Genomic DNA, 25,821 nt, shown 5'->3' with positions numbered 1-25,821 from the left:
AAGGGGGCATGAATATACAGTGAGGTAAAGACAGTCTCTTAATAAATGGTGTTGGAAAAACTGGACAGATACATGCAAAAAAATGAAACTAGACTTTCTTACACAATATACAAAAATTAACTAAAAATGCATTAGAGACTTAAATACAAGACCTGAAACCATAAATCTGCTAGAAGAATTCATACAGCTCAAGATCAATAAAACAAGCAATCTTATTTAAAAATGCACAGACAACCTGAATAGACATCTCTCCAAAGAAGATATACAGATGGCCAACAAATATATATGAAAAGATGATCAACATCACTAATCATCAGGGAAATGCAAATTAAAACCACAATGAACCCTGGCCAGTTTTGCTCAGTGGTTAGAGCATAGGCTGGCCGACCTAAGGGTCTCGGGTTTGATTCCCAGTCCAGGGCATGGGCCTGGATTTCAGGTTTCATCCCCAGACCTAGTCGGGGTCATACAGGAGTCAGACAATCAATGAGTCTCTCTCACATCAATGTTTCTTCCTCCCTCCGTCCCTCCCTCCTACTCTCTCTAAAAATCAACGGAAAAAAATATCCGTGGGTAAGGATTAACAACAATAACAACAACAAAACACCATAATGAGGCATCACCTCCTACCTGTCATAATGGCTATCATCAATAAATCAGCAAACAATAAATGTTGGTAAAGATGTGGAGAAAAGGGAACCCTCCTGCCCTATTGGTGCAGCCACTATGGAAAACAGTACGGAGTTTCCTCAAAAAATTAAAAATAGAACTACCATATGACCCAGCATTTCAACTTCTGGTTATTTATCCAGAAGAAGTCCAAAACAGTAATTCAAAAAGATATATGCACCCCTGTATTCACTGCAGCATTTACAAAGACAAGATATGGAAGCAACCAAAGTGTCCATCAATAGATGAATGGATAAAGTGGTAAATGTATACAATATTTCTGAATTATAAAAAAGAATGAAATATTGCTATTTGCAACAACATGCATGGATCTAAAGAATGTTATGCTAACTGAAATAAGTCAGATGGAGAAAGTCAAATACCATGATTTTACTTCTATATGAAATCTAAAAATCAAAATAAACAAGCAAAGCAGAAACAAACTCAAATACAAAGAACAAATTGATGGTCACCAGATGGGAGGGGGGTTGGGGGCATGAGAAAAAAAGGTGAAAGGGGTTAAGAAGTTCAAATTATAAAAATAGTCATGAGGCCCTGGCCGGTTTGGCTCAGCGGTTAGAGTGTCGGCCTGCGGTCCGGAGAGACCCGGGTTCAGTTCCCGCTAAGGGCACGTACTTCGGTTGCAGTTTGTCCCCGGCCCTGGTTGGTCGTGCGGGTGGCAGCCACTCGATGTGTCCCTTCACGTCGATGTTTCTCTCTCTCTCTCCCTCCCACTCTATCTGTACAAAAAATGGAAAAATATCCTTGGGTGAGGAAAAAAAAAAAAAATAGTCATGAGCTTATAAAGTACAATATAGGGATTATAGTCAATCACATTGTAATAACTATGTATGGTGTTTGATGGGTACTAGACTTATTGTGGTGCTCACTTCATAAGGCATATAAATCTAATCACTATGTTTTACACCTGAAACTAATATATTATATGTCAACTATAGTGAAAAATAATAATAATTATAATAATAATAATACATATATACATACAGTTATTTTAAAAATCAGAGAAATTCCATTACTGGGGTATCCTACAAAATACCTGACCTATAGTCTTCTAACACTGGCAAGGTCATAAAGAACATGTGAAGTCTGAAAAACTGCCACAGCATAAGAAGACATGATAATTACCTGAAATGTAGTATCTTGGATGGGATCCTGGAATAAAAAGAGGACATTATAAAAATTAAGGAAGTCTGAATAAACTATGAACTGGAATTAGCAATAATGTACAATACTGGTTCATTAATTTTTACTAATCTAATCACGTTAAGATGCTAATAATGTTAACATGTTAATAATAGGGGAAACTAAGTGCCAAGTATATATAAATTCTCTGTACTATTTTTTCAAATTTTTATAAATCTAAATCTACGCTTTAAAAAAAAACTCAATTAAGAAAATAATGGCCTTCTGTATTCAATATCCAGCTTTAAAATGGTGACTAGCTAAAGCCTCCTTAATACCTCTTTCTTTATAGTCTCCTATTTTTTTTTTCTAATTTTTTATTTTTATGCCCTTGTATTCCTTAACTTTCACTAGATGCATATGTACCTAAGCAATGCATACCTAAGCAATGCATATTGTTTTCTTTTAAAATTGCATACATATAAATTGTCATATAACATATATTCTACATTATCCTCTTTCACCTCGTCCTATTTCTGGGTTCATTTTTTTTTCCTTTGTTGATTTTTGAGAGAGGAAGAGATGGGGGAGAGAGAGAGAAACATTGATGAGAAAAAACATCAATTGGCCGCCTCCTGCATGCCCCCCACTAGGGATTTGGCCCACAACCTGGGCTTGTGCCCTTACCGGGAATCCAACCAGAGACCTCTTGGTGCATGGGTGGATGCTCATGCGCTGAGCCACACCAGCTGGGCTCTAGATTCATTCTTAATTTATTTGCATATAATATTCCATCATATGACTATCCCATACTGTATTTATTCTCTTATTGATGAGTGTTTCCTAATTTTTGCTTCTACTGACAGTGCTGTTATGTACATTATTGTCTATATGTCAAAGTTTCTATAAGACACGTACTTTGGACGTAATGCTGGTATTTACTACTTGAACATTTTCGGTTCCACTAGATTTTGCCAAACTGATTTGCAAAGCGGTTGTAACGTTTATGCACATACCAGCAGGTACGTAGTATGTTCTGACGTACTTGGCGAAAACAATTTTTGCGAGACATACAAATTGGATAATATTCTTGCCTTAAGCATAGTTCGATTTTTGTGCCCATGTAGTCATTTCCACAAACAACAGTTACAAGGACTGTGAAACACTGGATGCTGCAGGACCAGCCACTCTTTGGTGTCAGGAGCCACAGACACGCCCACTTCCGGCGAAGCCTCTGACGCAGAGCGGCCGTAAGCACGCTCGGGACGACGGCGGTTCGTTTGACGCCCTTGAAAGCCCCTTTCCGGGCTGTCTGGCAAGATCCAAGTTATCAGCTTATGTTGATCGATTGCTACTTTTTTATAAGAAAGGAAAATATCCTGACAGGCTCGGCTTAGTCTCAGAGACGATTCCCTAATCCCAGAAGAGACGCTTTCGCCTGGCGTTTCTTTCCGGCAGCGCCGCGGGCAGCTTCAGGCCCTTGTAAGGCGTGTGCCGCGGCACCACCTCCTTCTTTTCGGCCGGAACCTCCATCTTCCAGGTAGGCCCTGCGCGTGGCTGCCCGCGATTGTGGTTCCACAGACTTGAGTCCTAACGCTGAGGCTGCGTGTTGGGGCCCTAGAGAGACTGTCCAGACTGTGTGGGTCCCTCGGGCCTGGGTGGTGGAGCTATGTCTGTCCAGACTGGGAACCGTGGGCCAGACAGACTGCGGTACCGCGGCCTAGCAGGGGCCAGGCTCGAGAAAAACGAGGCCGAACCACCTGCGTGGGGCCGCTCGGGTCAGTCGAAAGAAATTCGCTTTATCTGTGTCCCCACTGCCTCGCTCCGCTCTCCTGGACCTTCTCGGACAGGCTCTGCGGGGCCCGGCCGCCCGGTGTGTTGCGGCTCGAACTCCTCTCAACGCGGCATTTTATGTGTAATCGGATATATACTCTCCGAATGCTGTCGAGTTGGGACTTCGGGGGGGAGGAACGGGTTTAAAACTAGGAGTCGTCTTGAATCTCCGACGAGGCCCGTTTGTGTGCGAAGGCCTCGTGGTCGGAGAGCGGAATAGGTTCTCACTGTGTCGACCTGGATGGTGAACTCGACTTCTGCTCTTTGGTGCATGAAATGATTTGCCGCTTTTAGTTTGGGTCCCAGGTCGCAATCGGACAAAGGGAAACTACTTCGCTTCGGGTGTTGTTTTGTTGATGCTGGGGCATCGTGTGTGGAATGAATGGATTCCCGAATAGCCATGTGTCTGATTGAGAAGTTGAGGGGAAATGTTATTAAACAACCACTTAATCTTAGTTTCTTATTTTTTTGTCTAGTTTGTAGGTAGTAGCTGCCAGCTACCAGAGTTGAGCAAACTGCAGGTTGCACCCCATAGTGGGTTCCAGTTTTGGAAATACTAGAAACTTTATGTGTATTGTGTCGTGATGTTAAATGATATTTTTTTGTGTGGAAGAAATGACTCCCGTTACTGATTTCTTCCGCTTTTTGACAAGTTAATTGGACCTGCAGAGCATCTTTCCTTGTCTATGACAAACAAAAGCTTATGTGAACTTAATATTTTGAAGATGAAAACAGGGTACCTGGCACTTAACAATAGATATTTGGTTGTTATTTTAAAGTAAAGGGTGCATTAGTTGTAACAGCGGTTTGTTTGGTTTTGGTGGTAAGTTAAATATCCTTTCATCTCCTTGCCCCATAAGTCATATGAAAAGGGCGCGTTGGTGGATTAAGGAGTGTTAATTACGAGACCAGTTTATGTTAGAACTCTGTCAACAAGTTAAGCCAGACTGAAGTACAGTTTGCCTTGTGGTAGTAATTTGTCAGCAATGCTAATTCTGTCCTTAGATGACCTTGAAACAGTTAACATTTTGGGAGACAAAGTGAAAGGTTCATTCTAAATACCTATAGGTGAATTCTTAGGGATAAATTAACTACCATTTATTGGTAAGCACTTTGCATGTGCTAGGAATTGCTGAGTGCTTTGTAGCCATTATCTCAGTTAATTATCAATTAATCCCATTTAAAAGGCTAGAACCGAGGGTTAAATGTTGGTCTCCCAGTATGTCAAAATTAGGTCATTGATAATGTTCTCTAGGCCTTTTCCCCCCTTGTACCTTACATGTATTACCTAGTAAACAGTTGTGTGAACAATCAGAAATATGAAGACTTAGAGATTGTTGACACTTAATATATTTTTGTACAAAAGATACACTGTCACAAAAATATTTAAGTTTGTAATAAAAGGGGTTTAATCCACAATATAGAATTGCAAGGCTGAGTTAACGCTTTCCAACAATGTTATCTTCTGGTTAGTAATTTTAGTGCTCTTGGTAATTTAGGCAGGGTTCTACAGGTAATAGTGTGGTAGAGGTCCTGTTGTGTTTTTATATTCTAATAGGAAAAGTACTGCTTTGGGTTCTAAAATCCAGTTCTACTTAGGAGTTTTATTGTTATAGAACTTAGGCAGGTTTGGCAAAGATCTTACTTGCTAAAATGATGGTTTTTGTTTTTTCGGAGTTTGTTTTTGGTTAAAGGGGCAAGTACCAATTTTACCATTGTATTTGACTATTTTATATTTTCTGGTTTCAGTAATTCGCCAAAATGACGAACACAAAGGGAAAGAGGAGAGGCACCCGCTATATGTTCTCTAGGCCTTTTAGAAAACATGGTAAGTAGAATTATCCTCTTTGAGAACAAGCATGGCATACATAGATTTATGTTGTATTTATACATTTGTGTTGCAGTTAATATAATGTATTCTTTTTTTCTAGTATGTTTTTATTGATTTTTTTTAGAGAGAGTTAGAAACATCAATTTGAGAAATATTGATTGGCTGCCTCCTGCATGCCCCAGTGAGAATTGAGCCTGCAACCTGGGCACATGCCTTGACTAGGAATCGGACAGGAACCTGCCGGTCTGTGGGACAATGCTCAATCCTTTAAGCCACACTGGCCGAGCAATTTAATGTATTCTTAGTAATGGCAATTAACCAGCACCTGCCTAACTTATTTTGTAATAAAAAGCAGGAGTTTTATATAGTTCTTAAAATTGTCCAGCAAGATTTTATTTTATTTTTTTAAATTAATTTTTCTCTATTGATTTTAGAGAGAGAGGAAGGGGTGGGAAGAGAGAGACATCATTGATTGGCCACTTCCTGCATGCCCCCAACTAGGGATTGGGCCCAGAATCTGGACATATGCCCTGACTGGGAATAGAACTGGCAGCCTCTTGGTGCATGGGTCGACGCTCAACCACTGAGCCACACCAGCTGGGCAACTAGCAAGATTTTAAAATGTACATACTGTCAAAGGTGGAGTGTGTTGAAAACTAGAGGCTATATTTCTTTGACTTGACTTTTTAAATTTTGATACTATTTTTTGTTTAAGGAGTTGTTCCTTTGGCTACGTACATGCGAATCTATAAGAAAGGTGATATTGTGGACATAAAGGTAAATTATAAGATTGTGGAAATACTATTAGAAGTTAAAGTTGGATTTGATCTAACATAGGAATTCGAATACTAGTGTATATTGCATCTGTTGGCTTTTTAAAGTGGGGGAAAATCCATTGCCTTTGAATAGCTAATTTAATTTTACTTTTAAAACCTGTTTCTGAAGTGCTGTTCTTTGGTCCACAGGCCCAACGCTCTTAACCACTGAGCCAAACCGGCCATGGTGTGAAGTGCTATTCTTGAGTCTAAGAAATTTCTCATTACTTGTTAACAGCCAGTGGGAAAATATAGGAGAAATAATCATGAGAGTTGGTTGAGATGAAAAGGAATACCTTAGGGGAAAATTTAATTACTGATGGTAATTACTAATAAAACTAGTGAAAGCTATGTTCTTTTGTGACCAATATTTGAGTGTATTCTGGCATTCTAGAGCTTAATGATGATTGTCTTTTTGATTGCTCAAAGCAATGTGAAAAATGCATTTCACCGGCTCTGAAAGCTCTTGAGTTGCCATTTAAAGGGAAAAAATAATTTAGCTACTTTAATAAAAGTCAGAGTTTAAAAGGAAGGGGAACTTGCTGGGATGACATTTATCTCCTTTCCTTACAGGGAATGGGCACTGTTCAAAAAGGAATGCCCCACAAATGTTACCATGGCAAAACTGGAAGAGTCTACAATGTCACCCAGCATGCAGTGGGCATTGTTGTGAACAAACAAGTCAAGTAAGTAGTGTCATACTTCTTGGATTCTTAGTCCCTCATACCCCCTTCTCACTTTGCCAATTGGACTTATGTCTTTATTGGTCATTCAAGTGGGGCAAAGGAAATATCCTTTTAACACTCAAGCAAACTGGGTGTTTGTTTTGTATCCTGTCAGAGGAAACAAAATGAAATAGACTTACTGGAAAGTCTTATGGGATTTGGTATTAAGCAGTTTTAGTTTTTAAAAAATAAAGAGAAGTTTAGTAAGTTAAAATTTTTATTGGCAATATCATTTTATTTAAATTAGTGTTTCAGCAGCTGTTACCTTATCCTGTCAGGGGGTAAAGAAAGGGTTCGTGGTTTATTTAATAAATGAAACTGCTAAAATTGTTGAATTTTGGTTTTGTTTTGTTTTTATGAAGCATTTATAAGAATTTCTGTTTTCTCCAGGGGCAAGATTCTTGCCAAGAGAATTAATGTGCGTATTGAGCATATTAAGCATTCTAAGAGCCGAGATAGCTTCCTGAAACGTGTGAAGGAAAATGATCAGAAAAAGAAGGAAGCCAAAGAGAAGGGGACCTGGGTTCAGCTGAAGCGTCAGGTGAGTGAGTGCCTGACAAAGGTGTTTGGTTGGTCGTGGGAACTGTGAACTTGCTCAGTGCTCATTTTTATGTGGAAGTAAAGTTAAGGAATTGGACATATATGTTATTTCATCAATTCTGAGAGCACTTTGAAATTGAGTTACAGTTCTTAACATCATTATGCCCTCGCTGTTTTTTCAACTTATTTTTTTTTAATAGCCTGCTCCACCCAGAGAAGCACATTTTGTGAGAACCAATGGAAAGGAGCCAGAGCTGCTGGAACCCATCCCCTATGAATTCATGGCATGATAAGTGTAAAAAGAAGGCCTCTGTACTGATGAAAAAATTTTCTCATAATTGAGCCGAAGTATGATGTCCCTTCCCCCAAAAAAATAATTAAAGAAAACTTGGTGTCCTAATTCTTTGGTTAATGTCTTTACTATTTGAATTTAGTGTATTTTTAGCTGAAAGATTTGAAGTGGTATACTTTGCGACAAAGAATGCACTACATTGGTTAGGAAATGGCATCTGTTGCATTATAGTTAAGCTCAAGGAAAGTTGATTACTTATAGTTAGGTGATCAGTAGCTGTATTTTAAGGATCATAAACTTGCCTTTGAAGCCTGCTACTTAAAAATAGATTGTTTAAAGTATCCCTTTCTATGTGGGTTACATACTAGTTCTGATTTGCTTCCACTTTATTTGGAACATGGCTCAGAAAAAAACAGTGTTTGTGATCATTTGGGATTAGATTACCTTTTTAAAATTTCAACCAAGGATAAAATTTATGTAGCAGTTATGTTGTGTTGCATTCTAAGCACTTTGCCTATTTTACGTAAAAAGCTGAGCAGTGTTAACTTGCCCAAGGTTACAGATGCAAAGTGTTGGTCAAAGATTCAAACCTAGGCAGTCTGGCCCCTTAATCAGGTCTTAATTTCTAGTGTTATATTGCTTCGTATTAATGGAAACAATTTGAAACTACTTTGAATACTTGGAGCACATTTAGGTTATTCTGTTTCTTCCTGGATATTTACTTGGATGTGGCAAACATCCAGAAAAGCATTGATCACATCCTATCCTAGCTCCCTTCAGTAAGTATTCTGTGATCCCTGTAGCAATAGTATTGGTTTTTTGAAGTGGAAACCTTGACATTTCTCATAACTTCAGTCAGTGCCATGAATGGGTAGACCCAATGTTAGTGGTCTTCCGTTTTCTCCAGTGAAGTGTGATGGTAATAGATATTTACTTATTTATTTTTTTTGATATTTTGTTCAGATAGAGTGGGAGAGAGAGAGAGAGAGACATCGACGTGAAAGGGACACATTGAGTGGTTGTCACCCACACGACCCAACCAGGGCCGGGGACAAACTGCAACTGAGGTACATGCCCTTAGTGGGAACCAAACCCAGGTCTCTCCAGACCGCAGGCTGACGCTCCAACCATTGAGTCAAACTGGCCAGGGCAGTAATAGATCTTTAAAATCGAGAAAACCTGGTTTTGAATCACAGTGAATGCCTAACATAACTCAAATAGAGTATTAACTGGCCTTATTAAAGGTTCATATCTAGTGATGTGTTGGTCAGCAATTCACTATCCCAAAAAGCAACTGGGAAAACAGGAATTGCTTCAATTATCCTTCCTGTTCTATATTTTCAAATCTTAGCTGATGGCACCACTGCGCAGATGAAGTCATTTTTCACTCTAATGTGTCTCTCACTTTGTGTATTTTAAAATTGCGTTTCCTGAATATCTAGCCATTTTCAAGACGAAATAAGGTATCAAGGAGTTTCATAGAAGGACAGCAGAGGGGAGAGGAGGTGCTATGAGGGCTCTCATTTCTGCCCGCTTTTTTAAAATTGATTTTAGAGAAGAGAGAGCTAGGAACACCTATGGACTGCCTCCTGTGGTACCTCTATTGGGGATGAGGCCAAAACCTGGGAATCGGAACTGGCAACCTCTTGGTGCATGAGAAGATGCCCAACCAAATGAGCCATGCGGGCCAGGCATCTTTCCTCTTTTTTTTATTGATTATTCCTGGTCTCATGTTTGACTCTTTCCACTTGCCGCTTCCTTGACTTAGACTTCTGAAAACCAGCAAATCAAACAAGCAGCTCTTCCTGTGCCTTCCTCGGCTTATTTTCACAGTCCCACTGCAAATACGACTTCTGCCTTCACCACTCCGATGGAACTACTACCCAGGGCTTACTAAACACTAATTACATTTAGAGACTTCAATTTGACTAACTCCCTAAATATTTGACAAAATCTATTTTTTTTTTCTTCCAAAGGTTTCTGCCATTATACTTTTTCTCATTTCTTAAACATACCTGACTTACCCCTCATTCTAGGCTGCTTAATATTCCACATCTGTCCGAGTTCTTTCTTGGTAGAGTTCTAAGCCAGTGGTTCACAAAGTATGGGTCCTTAGCTGGTTGCATCAACATCTGGAAACTTGACGAAAATGTAGACCTACCTGGGAACAACTTGAGTCAGAAATTCTGGGGGTGGGGCCCAGTACTCTTAAGCTGTGGGTGATTAAGATGCTTGTTCAACTTTGAGAACCACTGACTTCTGTTACAGCCATCTCTAATACACTTGATACTCAGCTTTCAGAGCTCACTTTCTCAAGCTCTAGACCAACAGTTCTCAATCTGTGGGTCACGACCCCTTTAGCAGTCGAATGACCCGTTCACAGGGGTTCCCTAAGACATAACAGCAAAATTACAGTTATGAAGTAGCAATGAAAATTTTTTGAGGGGTCACCACAACATGAATTGTATTAAATGGTGGCTGCATTAGGAAGGTTGAGAACCACTGCTCTAGACCAATATTTACAACTACCTCAGGTAGCTCCATCTGGATGTCCTTCAAATACACAGGTTAGTTTGGAAGGCTTTTTCTTTTTTTTATCACACGAGGACATTTTTCTCCATTTTTTGTTCAGATAGAGTGGGAGGGAGAGAGGAAGAGAGAGAAACATCGATGTGAAAGGGACACAAGTGGCTGCCACCTGCATGACCAACCAGGGCCAGGGACAAACTACAACCAAGGTACGTGCCCTTAGCAGGAACTGAACCCGGGTCTCTGGACCGCAGGCCAATGCTCTTAACTGCTGAGCCAAATCAGCCAGGGCAGTTTGGAAGGTTTTATTAGCAGATGAATTAAGTTGAAATCCCTGAGCTTTGAGTAATGAGTGTTGATAAGATTATGTGCCTGCCTTGAAATTCAGGTCCTTTCAAATAATGAGTAACTATGACATTGTAAATTTATAAAGTAATCCTTAATTGTACAAATCACATTTCTTACATTTGTTGAGAATGAAGAAAAATAGTCTGACTATAGAACTTTTCAGCCTGTTCTTACTAAGAGTCAAGACTAAATGAGGTTGCATGGCTACTTGAACTTTTAATTCTGATCTAGCAAGGTATCTTTTAAGGCCTTCTGTTTTTGTTCAGTTGAACCTAGTCCCAAGGGTTGAATAAAACAGCACACTCCTTTTGAAGTCCTCTGAAAGTTGTGGCAAAAAACCCACTGTTTCCTATTGCTTTATATTCCCACTAGTGTACATTAGCATTTTCTCTGTACTGGGATGGAAAAAATGCTAAAATATAAAAAGTTGCTTAAAATTGGCAATAAGAATTGCTGTAAGATATAAACAAGGTAGGTTTACCATTTTTTGAGCAGAAGAAGATTTAAAATGGAATTTGATTTATTTGAAATATGCATGTTTATTGCATTTCTTCAATGAAAAAAAATAAAGGGAAAATGAAGATAACAAAATTAGTATTCATGTAAAACACCTATTCTTTTAGACAAGTTGCTTGGTTATGAATAATCAGAGTGAGGCAGCATCTGCAAGCTGTTGCTGCTGAGGTGGAAAGTGTATCAAGGAATGGATGAGCAGCCAGCCAAGGTTCTGCATTCGGATGCTTTTCACAGAGCACAGGTGTGGGGGCAGTGAGCCCTGGCCAGATTGGCTCAGCGGTTAGAGTATCAATCCTCAGACTGAAAGGTTGTGGACTCAATTCCCAGTTAAGGGCGTGTATCTGGATTACAGGTTTGATCCCCCGTGTCCCCCCTCCCCGCCCCGTTGGAGTCGGTTGGTGTTGTGTGGGAGGCAACCAGTCTGTCTGTCCCTCCCTCTCCCCCCTCTCTCCATCCCTCCCTCTCTCTCTTCCACTCTCTAAATATCAGTGGAATAATATCCTGTGGTGAGGATTAACAACAAAAAAGTGTGGGGTAAGGAGCAATTGACAGGCCATCTCACACTTTCCTAGCAAGAATAGAATTTATGGAATCATTTGGATTGGAAAAGAAATGACAAGGGGGTACTCTTGACCATCTCTACTAAATGAGGTGATGGTTTAGCTGAAGAAAGGATGTGATTGGATGTTTTGCTCCTGAGAGACAAGGTTCAGATTAAGTATGACCTGCTTTGTAATTCCATTTACATGACCAGAGTACTTTCCATTGGGCTTTCCACATTGGTGTGCAGCACCAAGATTTGAGGTCAGAGGGGTTGGATTGTCCACTCTGACTTTGGGTAAATTACTAAACTTGTCTGAACCTCAATTTAGAGGATATTTTACCAACTTCATAGGGTTATAAGATTAAGGAAGAATTAAGATAGTTTAGAATTTTTTTGTTCAACGTAATTTATGAATGATAAACTTTATAGGAATGTCTGTGAAGGCAGACAGGAATATCTTATGTACTTTGTTGTCCTCTCGGTATATGCCTTATGATAGAAACCTAGCTGTTCTTTGTGTTTTATACCAGCACTTAACACCTTACAGAGTAGATCTTCAATTATGTTGACTGTTGAAATAAAGTAGGGAGTTGGTAGAAGACAGAAGCATAATTCCTATTCTAGGGAAAGTACCTAAAGACAGTCTCTGAGTCTCCAGTAATATTCAAGGATTTAGGCTACATAGGAAAGGTAACTGCAAAAGGGTGGCCGTGTGGTGGTGGTAGGGACTTTCTTTTTTAATCCTCACCTGAGGATATGTTGAGAAAGAGAAAAACATTGGTTGCTCCCTGTACTCTTTCCCAACGCGACATCAAACCCACAACATAGGTGTGTGCCCTGACCTGGAATTGAACTCGCAAAACTTTTTTGGCATTTGGGAGGATGCTCCAACCAACTGAACCACCCTGCCAGAGCTGGGAAGGATGTTCTTGAACTAGTGGAGAGCAGACCCTTGGTGAAGTTTTGCCTGAGGGCTAGAAATCAAGCTTATTTAGCTGGTAAAGGGTTAGTAACTTTCTAAGCCTAAATTTGCATATTCCAAATTCTGTCCTTCACACTCATTCTAAACACCCACAGATTTGTGTATCCATATCTGCCTACACATTTCTATTATCTTTCTAAAACCACTTCAGTCTACCTGTTATGTTAGTCACACCACAATTTTACGTAACTTGACAATTTTACAAAGAAATCCAAATGAAAAAACAGCAACAATATACCCAAGGCTATAATTTCACAGTTCAGTAATATATTATCTGCATTAAAAGGTCATGGATTACCTTGTTTATTTGCAAATGCAAAGAGCTTTCCAACGAGTGGAATAGCATTTTGAGCTTGCTGAGCAAAGGTGCCATGTAAATGCAAAATGGAACATAAGTATCACCCTGGCAGAGAACAGTCTTAGGAATCTTCCTTATTGGGTGACCATAAACTTAAATGGCCTTATTCCTAACTGGGAATGTAAGATGGAATGAAGTGAAGGGATGAGCCCAAGATTCAGCCCAAAAATGGCTTTTCCCTTGAAAATTTTGCATTTAGACTCCAGGAAAATGAAGTGTTTGTGGCAGATCCCATTGACAGCTGCTCAACAGAGATCCCCTTTTCTATTCCTTGATTTTAACTGGTAGTAACTGTGTCTAGTCCCTGGGGAGGAACTATGATCAAGTTAGATACAGCAATTCCAGTCTTCTTTGCTAGGTACTTGAATAAACTCCCAGCTTCTCAGTTCTGGCCATTGAGATTAAGAGAAAGTCTGCTGGGTTCTTCTGAGAATTATTTTATTTTACAATAAGAAAAACAAAGCCTGGCCAGTATGGCTAAGTGGATAGAGCATCGTCCCATGAACAGGCCTGGGTTTCAGGCTGGATCCTCAGTAGGGGGCGTGCAGGAGGCAGCTGATGGATGTTTCTCACATCCATGTTTCTATCTCCCCTTCCTTTCTAAAAAATCAATAAAAATATTTTAAAAAGAAAAGACAAAGGAAGAGAGTTCCTCCCTTCCTGCTTGAATGAGGACTTAATATTTGGTGAATCAGGAGCCATTTTGTATCCAAGAAGGAAAGGCCAAGAGAATCTGAGACGACAGACCAGATCCCTATCACTGAACTGCTCAAGGACCCTTGGAACCGAGTAGTTTCAAAGTTGTTCTGTAAATAGTAGCTGTCTTCATGGTGCCTTTTCCCAGTAAGGGAAGGAGGTTCTGTTAAACTGACCTTTAACAGAAGGGATTGCCTTGGGAACAGCCCCAAGCCAGTATAACTGGAATGTGGCAGTTCATCTCAGGACAGTTCCTGGAACCCTTGCTCTTGAGAGCAGGTTGCTCTCAAAACTAAGGCACTGGCATAATGGTTATACACATGATTTCTGTCTTTCCCAGTTCACACAATGAAGACACCTTTCATTTGTTCATTCAGAAAGTCAGTCAGTGAACCAACATTTATTCAGGACCTTGTAAATCCCGGGTACCACCATGTGCTGGGTGCTAAAGGTATAAGCTAGGGTCCCTGCCCTCCTGGAGACAGACATGAAACATATTCTGCCAGAAAATAGTGACACTTGAGTGCTGCCAAGGGTGCCCTGAGAGTAGCTGGGAAATAGGGGTGTGGATGGCAGCAGTGGTCAGAGGAAGCTTCCTCAAGGGAGGAATAAGTAAACTAGCGACCATCAATTCCTTCAGGATTCTTCAGTTGAGAAGTGAAGAGAGCAGTAGGGGTGGTACAGGAGGAGACACCAAGAAACGGAGGCACTAGAAATGTTGGAACTTGGCAATTAATCGATGTGGAAGACAGTGGTGGGAGTCAAGAATGGGCTACTGGGTGATGGAGGCACATTCATTAGTATGGTCAATTGCAAAAAAAAAAGGATCCATTCTGTACTCCTCTCTGTATCCTTTTAAATGTGTCTCTGAAGCTCCCTCCACCAAAGAGTGGAGTGTATTTCCCCACCCCTTGAATTTGAACTGGCACTGTGACTTGCTTTGGCCAACAAAAAGCAGCAGAGGTGATGGGTTCCACCTCTAGGCTTTGGTCTCAAGAGGCCTTTTCCACTTCCAGTCACTCTCTTGAAACCCTTCTCAGCCACCGTGAGAATGAGCCCTGGCCAGCCTGCTGAATGAGAAGAGACATGTGACTCAGTGACTGACAGCCAGCTGCAGGATGACGCCAGTTCCTCAACCCCTGCCAGTGCTCTGCCCATGCAGAAAGAGCCAGCCAAGATCAGCTGAGCCTGGCCTAGACTAGGATAACCACTCCACTAACCTCCGGACATGTGAGCAACTATGAGGGGTTATTGTTTTAACCCAATTGGTTTTGTGTGTTTTTTTTCATGTAGCAAAAGCTAATACAACCAGGATAGAGGGAGGGGTGAGTAAGGGTGGGACTGTCTAATAGACAGTTGGACATATGAAGCTGGAATACAGGAGGCCAGAAGCATAAGGTCTTCTAACCTGCAAGGATAAACTCTCACAGCTTTGCCTTGACAGGGTGGGCCCAGAAACCCACGACCAGACCATATTTCTCTTTTGTGTTCTCTTCCTCCCACTCCCCACCTCCACCCTAAACTCCGCTTGACTTGAATAGTGAAGCACATGTATGACTCAAGTGCATAGGTCCTGAGCCAAGCTCCCAGCAGCGGAATGCTTATTGAGTGTTCTCTAATGAGTCAGTGCAACCAGTGCCAGCTAAGGTGCAAACACTTACTGCCCCCAGGGGTCTCCATAGATCTGGAGCCAGGTCACAGTGACTGCAGTGCCCTAATGCGGCTACCAACTCTGGACTCTTCCCCCTCCCTCCCTTTTCCCTAATGTTGTCACTCTTCAGCACCTTTTGAAAATAAAAGGCAACATCTACCTCCCACTGTTGCAGAAACATCCGACTGACTGCACTTTTCCTTCTTGCTTTCATCTCCCAGCTCCTAACTCTGATCTCAGGTTCACCCACTAGTCTATTGACTCAGGATCGCCTCTGCGGGGTGGAGGAGGCCACCTGGGCTCTGCAGGCACAATCTGGTGAGAGAGCTCCCCTGAGCTCGAGGGATAGTTGCTGTATTTCTGGGGGCCGTGAGCCGCGCGGGTTCCCCGGCAGAGCGCGTCTGGCGACGAGGCAGTTGCGCACGTCCGCGGGGATGGTCCCCCGCTCTCCCCGCTCCCGCCCTGTCCGCCGCCGCGGGGAGGGTGCGGAAGAGGAGGAGCTGGAGGCGGCCGCTGTGCCCCTCAGCGCGCGGAGTCCTTTAAAAGCCGCCAGCGGTGACAGCTCCGCAGTCTGTCTGGTCCCCCGGCCCCGAGTCCTCGCTCCCCGCGCGCCAGTCGCCCCGCTGCGGTCGAGGCCCCGCTGGGTAGGCTTGTGCTCTGGCGGCCAGACGCGCTCCATGCGGCCGCCCAGCATGTCCGGGCACTTTCTGCTCGCGCCCATCCCCGAGTCCTCCTCCGACTACCTCCTGCCCAGGGACATCAAACTGGCGGTACTGGGCGCCGGCAGCGTGGGCAAGAGTGGTGAGTGCTTAGGGAACCGTGGGGGGCGGCGCCCACCCTGGGTGGGGCTCGGTCACCGGGGCGCTGGGGAAGAGCGGGAGGAGGACAGGGCACGGGGAGGAGGACAGGCACGGGGAGGAGGACGGGGCACGGGGAGGAGGACGGGGCACGGGGAGGAGGACAGGCACGGGGAGGAGGACGGGGCACGGGGAGGAGGACGGGGCACGGGGAGGAGGACGGGGCACGGGGAGGAGGACAGGCACGGGGAGGAGGACGGGGCACGGGGAGGAAGCAGACATCCCCTCCGTCCTGGCCCCCTGCTTCCCGGAGCATCCACTCATGGGCTGTCCCCAGTTTCGGCACTTGTTGGAGGACGCTGGCTGGTGCCGCAGGTCGAATACCTGCAGTCATCCCCGCCACCTACGGCATGGAGACCAGGACCGCCGCTCCTGGAATTTGCAGCGTCTGCGGCCCATTCCTCCCTCTTTTTCCGCAAGAGTGTCGGGGTTTGACGGTCTTGTCCGAGCCCTGCAGCTGATTTTACTATTTCATTTTCAGCAATGATCGTGCGCTTCCTGACCAAGAGATTCATTGGCGATTATGAACCGAATACAGGTTAGAATAATTACGTGCCCCCTGCTTTTGTGGCTGCATGCTCCGATTTTCTTTGTCCTGCTGAGAGTGTAAGAATTTAAAAGCAGACTCTCCTTCATTCTCCAGGCAAGTTGTACTCACGGCTTGTTTGTATTGAGGGAGACCAGCTGTCCCTGCAGATCCAGGACACCCCCGGGGGAATCCAGGTAAGGATTGTTGGACTTCCCTTCAGACACCGAGGGTGCTCGGAAGCGTGAGCAACATGTCTCAACACGCCTGTTGCACCCTTAGATGGAACAGTGGGCTGTGCCCAGGAGGGGCCGGTCAGGGGGTGTTAGAAACCCTCCCAGGGGGCGAGGACGGGATGGTTAGAGGCAGCTTCCCCTTCTGCGCAATCTCGGAGGGGGGAGGCGCATAACTTCTCTTTACACAGCTGTGAGGGCATGGCCACTGGCATGGGTCTCACCACCTCTTCAGAGCTGGCCATGGGACCATTAACAAAACTGGGTGGGATTCTGGAGAGAGCCTTCTCCCCCAGCAGGGACTGCCCAAGGTTTCTGTTTCTAGCTGTTCCCCAAGTCACAAATTGCAGTCAGATACTCTTGGCACCTGGTCAGGAATGTAACTTGATTAACAAGTTACTAATTGCTCTCCCTTCTAGGGAGGAAAAGTCTTGTGGAAGGACAGAAAGAAAGAATTTGTCTCTGGAACATTCTCAAGAAGGACATGCTAAAAATATTTTTATGGGTTTTGGGAAAAGATGTTTATCTTGGCTTATTTTCAAAGTTTTGCTTTTTCTGAGTTTGTTCCCTAAAATTGCGACATTTTGATTTGAAAGTTCTCATTGAAGTCATTCTTCAGTCAGCCTGAGTCCACCACACACTGCCTGCCAGGCTAGGAGGTTAAAAACAATGCCCTGGTAATAGCTAATAAAGTAACCCAGGCAGGGAGCTGGCCTGAGAATTTGCTCTTTCTGCACTAAAAGCCTCCTTCTGCAGAAGCTGGACAGAATCTGAAAACTATATTTAGTGATTTCTTTTTCAACCACTGCTCAAGGGTTACTGTGATGTTATTTTGACTCCTCTCCCACTGAGGGCTTCCTTGACAGACTCCCTTTGATCTTCTCAGGTCCAAGACAACCTCATGCAGGTGGTTGACTCCCTGTCCAAATGTGTGCAGTGGGCAGAGGGCTTTCTGCTGGTCTATTCCATCACAGACTACGACAGCTACCAGTCCATCCGCCCCCTTTACCAGCACATCCGGAAGGTCCACCCAGACTCGAAGGCCCCTGTCATCATCGTGGGCAACAAGGGGGACCTTCTGCATGCCCGGCAGGTGCAGACCAACGATGGTGTTCAACTAGCCAATGAGCTGGGAAGCCTGTTCCTTGAAATTTCCACCAGTGAAAACTACGAAGATGTCTGCGATGTATTTCAACATCTCTGCAAAGAAGTGAGCAAACTGCACAGCCTTAGCGGGGAGAGGAGAAGGGCCTCTATCATTCCTCGGCCACGCTCTCCCAACATGCAAGACCTGAAGCGGCGCTTCAAGCAGGCCCTGTCTTCCAAAGTCAAAGCCCCCTCCCCACTGGGGTAAACCCACCTCAGACAGACTGCCTCCTTTTTACTGTGCATTCGTGCAGCTGAGAAGACTGGAGGGGAGGGGGGCTCTCCCTTTTTAACCACATTCAGAGTTTATTTTTATACAAACTATTGATTTGCCAGTGTATGTGTACTTCTGAAAATTCAATGATTGCCCAGAAGTTGAAGAGTTTTTTAATAAAACTTTTTTTTTTACTGTAACTGCTAACCACCTTTCCATTAAAGGCAAAATGGCAACATTTCGCCTTGTTTCTTAAATGTCTTTTTATAGAAATCATACTTGCACCAGAGCCCAGAACTGCTCCATGCTTGCCCTCAGTCTGAACTCTGATTGGTGTCTCTCTGTTGGGAGGGGTTTAAGTGGAGGGAATATGTTGTGGGAGAAAGAAAACTATGTGGAGGAGGAAAGAGATTTGAATAACTGCAGGATGTCTTTAATTAGGGCACTTTGCCACAGGCATGACATTGACATCATATGATTTTAACAGTGCACTGATGCTAAAAATTATAAACATGAATAACATTATTATTTATTGGTACAAATGGAAGTTTATCCTCCCACCCTTATTTAAAAAGCAACAGCAAAAAAAAAACAAAAAACCTTTCCCAGTATTTCTTATGTCAATAAGTACATTGTATCATCTAGGAGTTGCCTAAAAGTTCTCCTTCCCTCTGTCTCCCTGACCCTCACCTTCAATAGAGTATCCAATCTGTCAATTTTTTTCTATTTTTCTCTAAAGCATCACTCTGCCTTAATTCAGGTCTTTATCAGTGTAGGAAGGATCCATGCAAGACTGATTTCTTGGCTTCTGGAATGAATGACCTGTCTAATTCTTTCTTCCCACCAGAACAACCTTACTAAAACCAACCCTAATCATTTTATTTCCATGATTGCAAAACCTCAGCTGGTTTCCCCTTATTTAGTGGATAAAATATAAAGAAAGAATGGCATCAAGATTATTCACCACCTCTCCGGCTTCATCATCACCTTCTGCCAACACACACACACACACACACACACACACACACAGCCCTCCATTCCAGTAGACTGGTCTGCCTTTCTCAGTATACACCAGGCTTTCACACCTCCCTGCCTCGGCATAAACTATTCCCTCTGCTTTGAATATTTTCCCCTCTTCTCCACCTGAAGGATGGCTAACTCATCTCCTAAGACCCAAGTCACATACTAGATTCAGCCTCTTGGGGTGCCTCCTCTGAGTCTTCTGTTTTCGTTGTATTTGTGTTAGAATCCAGCCATGTCACATCACCTTTGGAAGGAGCACTGCTCAAGGGCAGTAAATGCATTTTATGACTTTGTATTCCAAGCTCCCAGCCTAGTGCTTGCACGTAAAGTGATAGGTAAAAATTTCATGAATAAATGAATGAATGTATTATTTATTGGTGCCAAGGAACAATAATGGCAGATTGCAATGATACGACATGTCACTTCTGCAGATCAAGGACAGAAGACATTCTGAGTAGTTAAAAGTTCTTAGCGGTGACAGAAAGTGACACATATGCAGCTTCTGGCCATTGCAGACCATTACCCTCCCCTCCAAGAACACCTCTGTCCAGACCCGTGATGGTAACACCACTCTTCCCTGTCACTGAGGGGCATCTACCTATGCAAAAATGGCATGAAGGATTTAGAAAATTAAATAATTTGTGTCTAAAGGAATGTCCAAATATTTAAGAAAAAAATTATTTTAGATTTCCTTATCTTTAAAAAAAGTGCCGGATTCTACTTGCTCATTTGCATACTCTCAGAACAAAAGGAGTTCTTTCCATCATGTCCATTCCTGCTTCCTACCATACATAATCCTGAACTTGAGAACAACTGATCCTCCTAATCATCCCAGGGGAAAAAGTTAGATCATAATTCGACAACTAAAGAACAATACAAGGGATGTCCCAGTGTAGCCTATGATCCAGTTCTAAGTGAGGACAGGAAGTACCTTCATGCTCTCCAGCGAGCACACTGTGGACCAGAGGGGTCAAAGATGAGTCACAGGGCAATTCCAAAGGGAGTTGCAGCCTCCAGGGGCCCCAGCAGGCTGGGGGCCAAGCAGAAAGCTCTACACGATATTTGTCCTGTCCTCAGCATCACAAAGAACTGATCTCCAGGGCCTCATTGCTTCCTTTGTTCTCTGGTCCCAGAACTGACTTAGCATGGGACCCGGCTCCCTGATGCCTGTTGTCTCTTTTCCGGGCCTCCTGCTCACAAGAGTGGGGTCTCTTGGGGAACCAGGTGCTTGGAGAACATCTGGAAAGGTCTTGGGACCATAGCCCTGGAGATGGAAGGGGAGCAGGAAGTCATCAGGAGGTGGTTAGGGGGGAGCTGTCAAGTGCGTGTGTAGGGAGGAGGATCTGAGGATTTGGGCTTGGCTGGGGGTGAAGGAGACCCTTAGAGAGAAGCTGAACCTGGAGCCCGCTTCCTTCCCCCCAGGAATGGGGAGGGCCAGGCCGTGGCTGCCCTGGTGTCATTATGTTACTGATGGGGGAAGAACTCCTTCAACATTGGGCAGAACACCTGGCTGAGTGTGGACAGGCCACACATTTCTACCTGGAAGTTGTGTCTTACCTCTGAGGGTCCTCATCAGTGGGGAGCTCTAGCGTCTGGCTCCCTCTTCGTTCCTCCCACACCAAAACCTCCGTTTTGTGAAATGCCCGGATCTCCACTGGCGCTCTTCCTGCCCTGGTGCAGGCTCGGTCTAATTGTGCTCTACAACTGCGGGGATCTAATTAGCAGGCGTATCGCTGTGGTCCTGGAGAAGTGGACGGGATCCAAAGGCTAAATACTACATTCTGCAAACAGTCTGTGCTTCACAGGCGACTCGTGAAAAGCGGACTTGAATAATGGAAAAATACATAAATTCTAACAGAAGAAAATAAATTTGTTTTGCTTGTGTTGAGGTGAAGGGCTCAACGGAAGTTCTGCAGTTTATTAATATCTTTTTGGAAGAATGGATTAATATAAATAGCTGTGGAAGGCTGCGGTGAACAAAACAGCAAATAAGAAAGACCTGGTGATCGTTAAGTCATGAATTGGGGGCTCCAATAGCTCCCCCCCTTTTGTATATGTTATAATTTCAACTTCTTATTATGCAAAGTTACCAATTCAAATTTATGATGCAAAGATATTTGTATGATTAATAACTTATTCTTACCATTTCATCTGTCTCCAAAAGGTGAAATATTTTGAAAGACTTAGTCTTAAACTGCTTTGACCCTCGATAAGAAAGATGTGATATAGAAAAAAAAAAAAAAAAATACCCTCCAAAATGATTATTTTCCAAACACCATTAAGTTAGCTAGGACTCTAGGAAATATTAACCGATATAAGCAATGATTAGTTTGCAATAGCATAACAGTTTTCAGCATACAGAGTAGAAATTTGCATATCCTAGAAAACATGTAGCTAGCCCTCATGTACTTCCTCTGCTCAGTAGAAAATGAGTTCCATGAGGGTGGGATGGGTCTCACTCTTCTTGGCTCCACAGCACCTGTTAGAGTGGCCGATACAAAACAGGATCCTCAGAACTATTTGCTAAGCTGAACCACTACAGAAATGAAGGAGTCTATAACGTCCTTTTTTTTTTTTCATCTTCACCCAAGGACATTTTTGCATTTATCTTCAGATAGAGCAGAAGGGAGAGAGGGAGGAAGAGAGAGAGAAACATCGACTTGAGAGAGACACATCGACTGGCTGCCACCCACATAACCCCAACCGGGGCCGGGGACAAACTGCAACCGAGGTACGTGCCCTTAACTGGAACTGAACCTGGGACTCTCTGGTTCGCGGGCCAGTGCTCTAACTGCTGAGCCAAACCGGCCAGGGCTATAACATCACTTTTGTATAGCGCTCGAGTGCAGTGGTATATACCTGTATTCTGGGTTTCCACTATCAAACTGTCAGAGATGCCCCTTCCCCGAAAGCAGAGCTTCTTGAACAAAACAGGTGTCCACAATAGTGATTTGTATGGTTTCAAATCACATTTATTGAGAACCTGCTTCCTGCAAAACCTTGTGCTTAATGTGATCACGATAGCATTCTTCATCTAGGAGCTCAGGTGGGGGTGCTGGGGGCCTGGCCTTGAGGGGGAGCTCTGTGGAGTGAAGGGTAAACTAAGACTGATGCAAATCTGGGGGTGTTGACAAAATCAGTGGAGGATGCAGAGCAGAGCAGAGCAGGGAGTGGAAGCAAATACCCTGCAGACTGTGGAACCACTCTTATTAAGAAAATGACGTTTTTTACTTGATAAATTGTAAAGCATTGTTTCCTGTGAGCATGCTTATGTTCACTTGAGGATTTATGGGCTAAATTTGTGAAATACTTCCTGCCATTTCTTACTGACATTCTCTGCTTAAATTAGGAGAACACTGTTAACTACAAAGGCTTACTTATGTAAACATATTTTGCCTGGAAAGATTGACATGGATTTATAACTCTGGAGAAATAGGAAGTTTCCAGAGCTCCTGCTGATGAACAGACAGTTGCTGCCCAGCTTTGAGGAGGTAGTATCACATGGGTTCCAGAGTGAGACCAGGGTCAAGCTGCCCTGTGCTGTTGGGGGACATGTGACCTTGGGCACAGTACACTGTAAAGTTGCCTTATCTTAAAATGGAGAGAAATACTACCCACCGGGCAAAATTATTGGCACAGCCTGACACATATAGGTTCCATTGTCTTATTGTTTTAAAGGTACATCGGTAGATTATGAGGTGGTTTTGGGGGGGAAAAAAGTGCTTCTTGAGCATGCTTGTCTACTCTAACAGGTAAAATAGTTGCTGTAAACGATGTGACTTTCCCCATTTGGTAACGAGAAGGTCAGCAGGGGAGTCGTTAGTTATTCCTTCAGTAATAATACCTAACAATTGTTGATTCTTAACTGTCCAGTAATCCTTTGAGGTCGAATTATTACCACTCTCATCTTTCAGCTGAGAAAACGAAGGCTCAGAGAGGTCGCCTGACCACCCCAAGTCACGTAGGCCAGGAAACCAGGGGGCCTGGCTCCAGGGAGGGACAAGAGTTTCCTCCAGCTCAGGGCTGTTCCCCCTGGCCAGGTCTATGCAGGCCAGCATCTCTTGAGGAACTTGTGAAAAATGACTCTGCTGCTATGTTTTGAGCTGTGGAGGAGGATCCGTGTTAAGGAGGCCCCCGAGGGTGCTGGAGCCCGATGTCTAGTGTTTGGAGCTCACCCCCTGCTTCCTGCGGACCCAGGAGGAGGTCGGACTTTCAGGGAGGAGCAGGAATGCGCACAGTCGCGGCGTGGGAGCCCCTGCGTTTTGCCTGGTGCTGCCGCTGGTGAGGCTGGGTGTGGGGGCGACCTCGCTGAGCTTCGTCCAGTCTCCTCAGAACCATCTGATAGAGCCACATCCTTCCCCAGGAAGGGGTCTCACTCACGGTGGGATGGGGGCAGGGGTAGGAGATGGGGGTGTCAGGCATCATCAAAGTCAGTGTGCCCCAGGGACGCCCTCCCATTGGCGGATCTCCCCTTGGTGTCTTCTCTGACCAGCGTCCTGGGGATTCAGACCTCAGACCTGTTCTTTTCTCCTGGAGGCAGGAGGTTAACACCTTGCAGGGTTTGGGAGTGTGTGTGTGTGTGTGGGGGGGGGATGTTAGCGTGGGGAGGGGGCTAATGGGAAGATGCCAGAAGCAGAAATTCATAATGCACCTATGGGAGCTAAAAGTGCCTCCCCACCTCAACTCAGTCTGGTCCAGGACAGCAATGTGTGTGTGTGTGTGTGTGTGTGCATGTGTGTGTCCAATGTACTCGTGAGCACGTATTTTCCCAGGTGAGGAAAATATGAGGATGCTGCCGCAATGTTTGAGGAGCCATAGCCAGAAACTATGTGCTAGTCACATCATTTGTAGCTTGATAATAAAACTAATGACAAAAACAATTAGCTACTATAATGGCCAAATATGCATTTCTCAGTTTTCCAGAGAAATAGAACCAACAGGAGGTACTTATATATAAAGAGATTTATTGTAAGGAGCTGGCATACCCAGTTCTGAAGGCTGAGAAGTCCCAGTGTCTGTGGCACGCCCGTGGCACAGTCCCAGGCCGAGGCTGGCACGCTGGAGGCTCGGGGAGAACAGGTGTCTGAGCCGGTCTCCGAAGGCAGGACGAGACGGACGCCCCAGCTCAGTGCAGTCGGGCTGGAGGAGCTCCCGTGGAGGACAGTCAGCCTTCCTGTTCTCCGCGTCCTCACAGGGCTGGACAAGACCCACCCACATCTACTCAGTTAACTGACTTGAATGTTCACCTCAGGAAGAAGAATGACACACCCAGAACAATATTTGACCAGCACAGGTCACAGCGAGATCCTCTGCCTTGGAGGAACGTGGTTGGACTGAACAGTCTGATGGTCAAGGCCATCCTTGTTTATGAACTTGAGGAGCTTAGAATGGAGGAAAGAAAAGAAATGGCCACTCGTGGGGTGGGTCTTCTCACTGCTGCTGTGAAAGGTGTGGAATCTACATTCAACTGGACTTCCTGTCTGTGCCAGTGCGTGGGCTCTGGTCTCCTCCCTCTGGCTGCCCACGAGACAAAAGACCCCTGGGTGGGGACGGCGTCGGTGCTGCTTGAGCTTGTTCAAGTTTGTGAATGATTAAAGGTGGACTGGGCAGTGATTACGCAAGTCCTTTTTGATCTTGACGAAGTCATTTCACCTCGCTGGTCTTCAAGCCCCTCATTTGTAAGACAAGAGATTCGGATGACATTAGTGGTCCACAGAACCGAGTGTGCAGTAGGATCACCTGGAGGGACTAGTTCAGAAAGAAGACTCCTGGGCCCACTTCCAGAGACCCTGGCACAGCATTTCCAGGCAGGGCCCAAGAATGTAGTGCCTAAAGTCCATCGAGTATGTGGCATGTGCTGGACACTGCTCCGAAGAGTTTTTTGAGGATTAATTCATTTCATCTCCAATGATCCTGTGAGGTATGTAGTATTATCATCCCCACGTTACAGATGTGTAAACTGAGACGCATAGCAGCTGAGAGACTTGTCCCAGGTCGCACAGTTGGAGAGGCAGAGCTGAGACCCAGGCCGGGCCCTGGCTGCAGATCCCCAGGTCTCAACTGCTGTTTTACCCGGAGGCTGTTGTAAACTGCAAGCCAGCTGTTCTGCTGATTGCTTAAATAAACAGTTCTCACTAAGGAGCTGGGACTTTAGTCAAGAAGGTAAGACCCACATCACAGAGAACAAGGCAAATGCGACAGAAGCCACGAGAAACGGAGGAGCAACTGCTCTGGGAGCAGAGTGGGTGGTCGGAGAAGGGACTCCTGTCTTCCCGCCAGGAGGGGTCAAAGTAGCATCAGAGAGAAGCAGGCAACTTAAGTGAGGAGCTTGTCCAGGTGGAGGGAGGCAG

General features: G+C 44.2%; 2 protein-coding genes and 2 non-coding genes across 4 annotated transcripts; all 4 read left to right on the top strand.

Moving 5' to 3' along the window:
• The first annotated feature begins 3,300 nt into the window (after positions 1 to 3,300).
• Positions 3,301 to 7,853, top strand: RPL21 (ribosomal protein L21). The gene is made up of 6 exons (XM_036251812.1): positions 3,301 to 3,352; positions 5,395 to 5,473; positions 6,192 to 6,253; positions 6,865 to 6,977; positions 7,407 to 7,557; positions 7,757 to 7,853. Exons 2-6 carry the CDS (start codon positions 5,407 to 5,409, stop codon positions 7,844 to 7,846), a joined length of 483 nt encoding a protein of 160 aa, XP_036107705.1. The 5' UTR covers positions 3,301 to 3,352; positions 5,395 to 5,406; the 3' UTR covers positions 7,847 to 7,853.
• Positions 6,686 to 6,756, top strand: LOC118624849. Its single transcript, XR_004958513.1, has one exon. It is a non-coding gene; the product is annotated as a small nucleolar RNA SNORD102 (small nucleolar RNA).
• LOC118624879 lies at positions 7,016 to 7,142 on the top strand. Its single transcript, XR_004958539.1, has one exon. It is a non-coding gene; the product is annotated as a small nucleolar RNA SNORA27 (small nucleolar RNA).
• An 8,215-nt stretch (positions 7,854 to 16,068) lies between the features above and the next one.
• On the top strand, positions 16,069 to 18,647 carry RASL11A (RAS like family 11 member A). Its single transcript, XM_036252643.1, has 4 exons — positions 16,069 to 16,273; positions 16,811 to 16,867; positions 16,973 to 17,052; positions 17,975 to 18,647. Exons 1-4 carry the CDS (start codon positions 16,150 to 16,152, stop codon positions 18,440 to 18,442), a joined length of 729 nt encoding a protein of 242 aa, XP_036108536.1. The 5' UTR covers positions 16,069 to 16,149; the 3' UTR covers positions 18,443 to 18,647.
• Positions 18,648 to 25,821: the final 7,174 nt, after the last annotated feature.

The sequence above is a fragment of the Molossus molossus genome, unplaced genomic scaffold, assembly GCF_014108415.1.
Source record: "Molossus molossus isolate mMolMol1 unplaced genomic scaffold, mMolMol1.p scaffold_m16_p_10, whole genome shotgun sequence".
In the NCBI taxonomy this organism is placed as follows: domain Eukaryota; kingdom Metazoa; phylum Chordata; class Mammalia; order Chiroptera; family Molossidae; genus Molossus; species Molossus molossus.
Note: the sequence above shows the minus strand (reverse complement) of the source record. Positions and strands in the feature narration are given on the sequence as shown.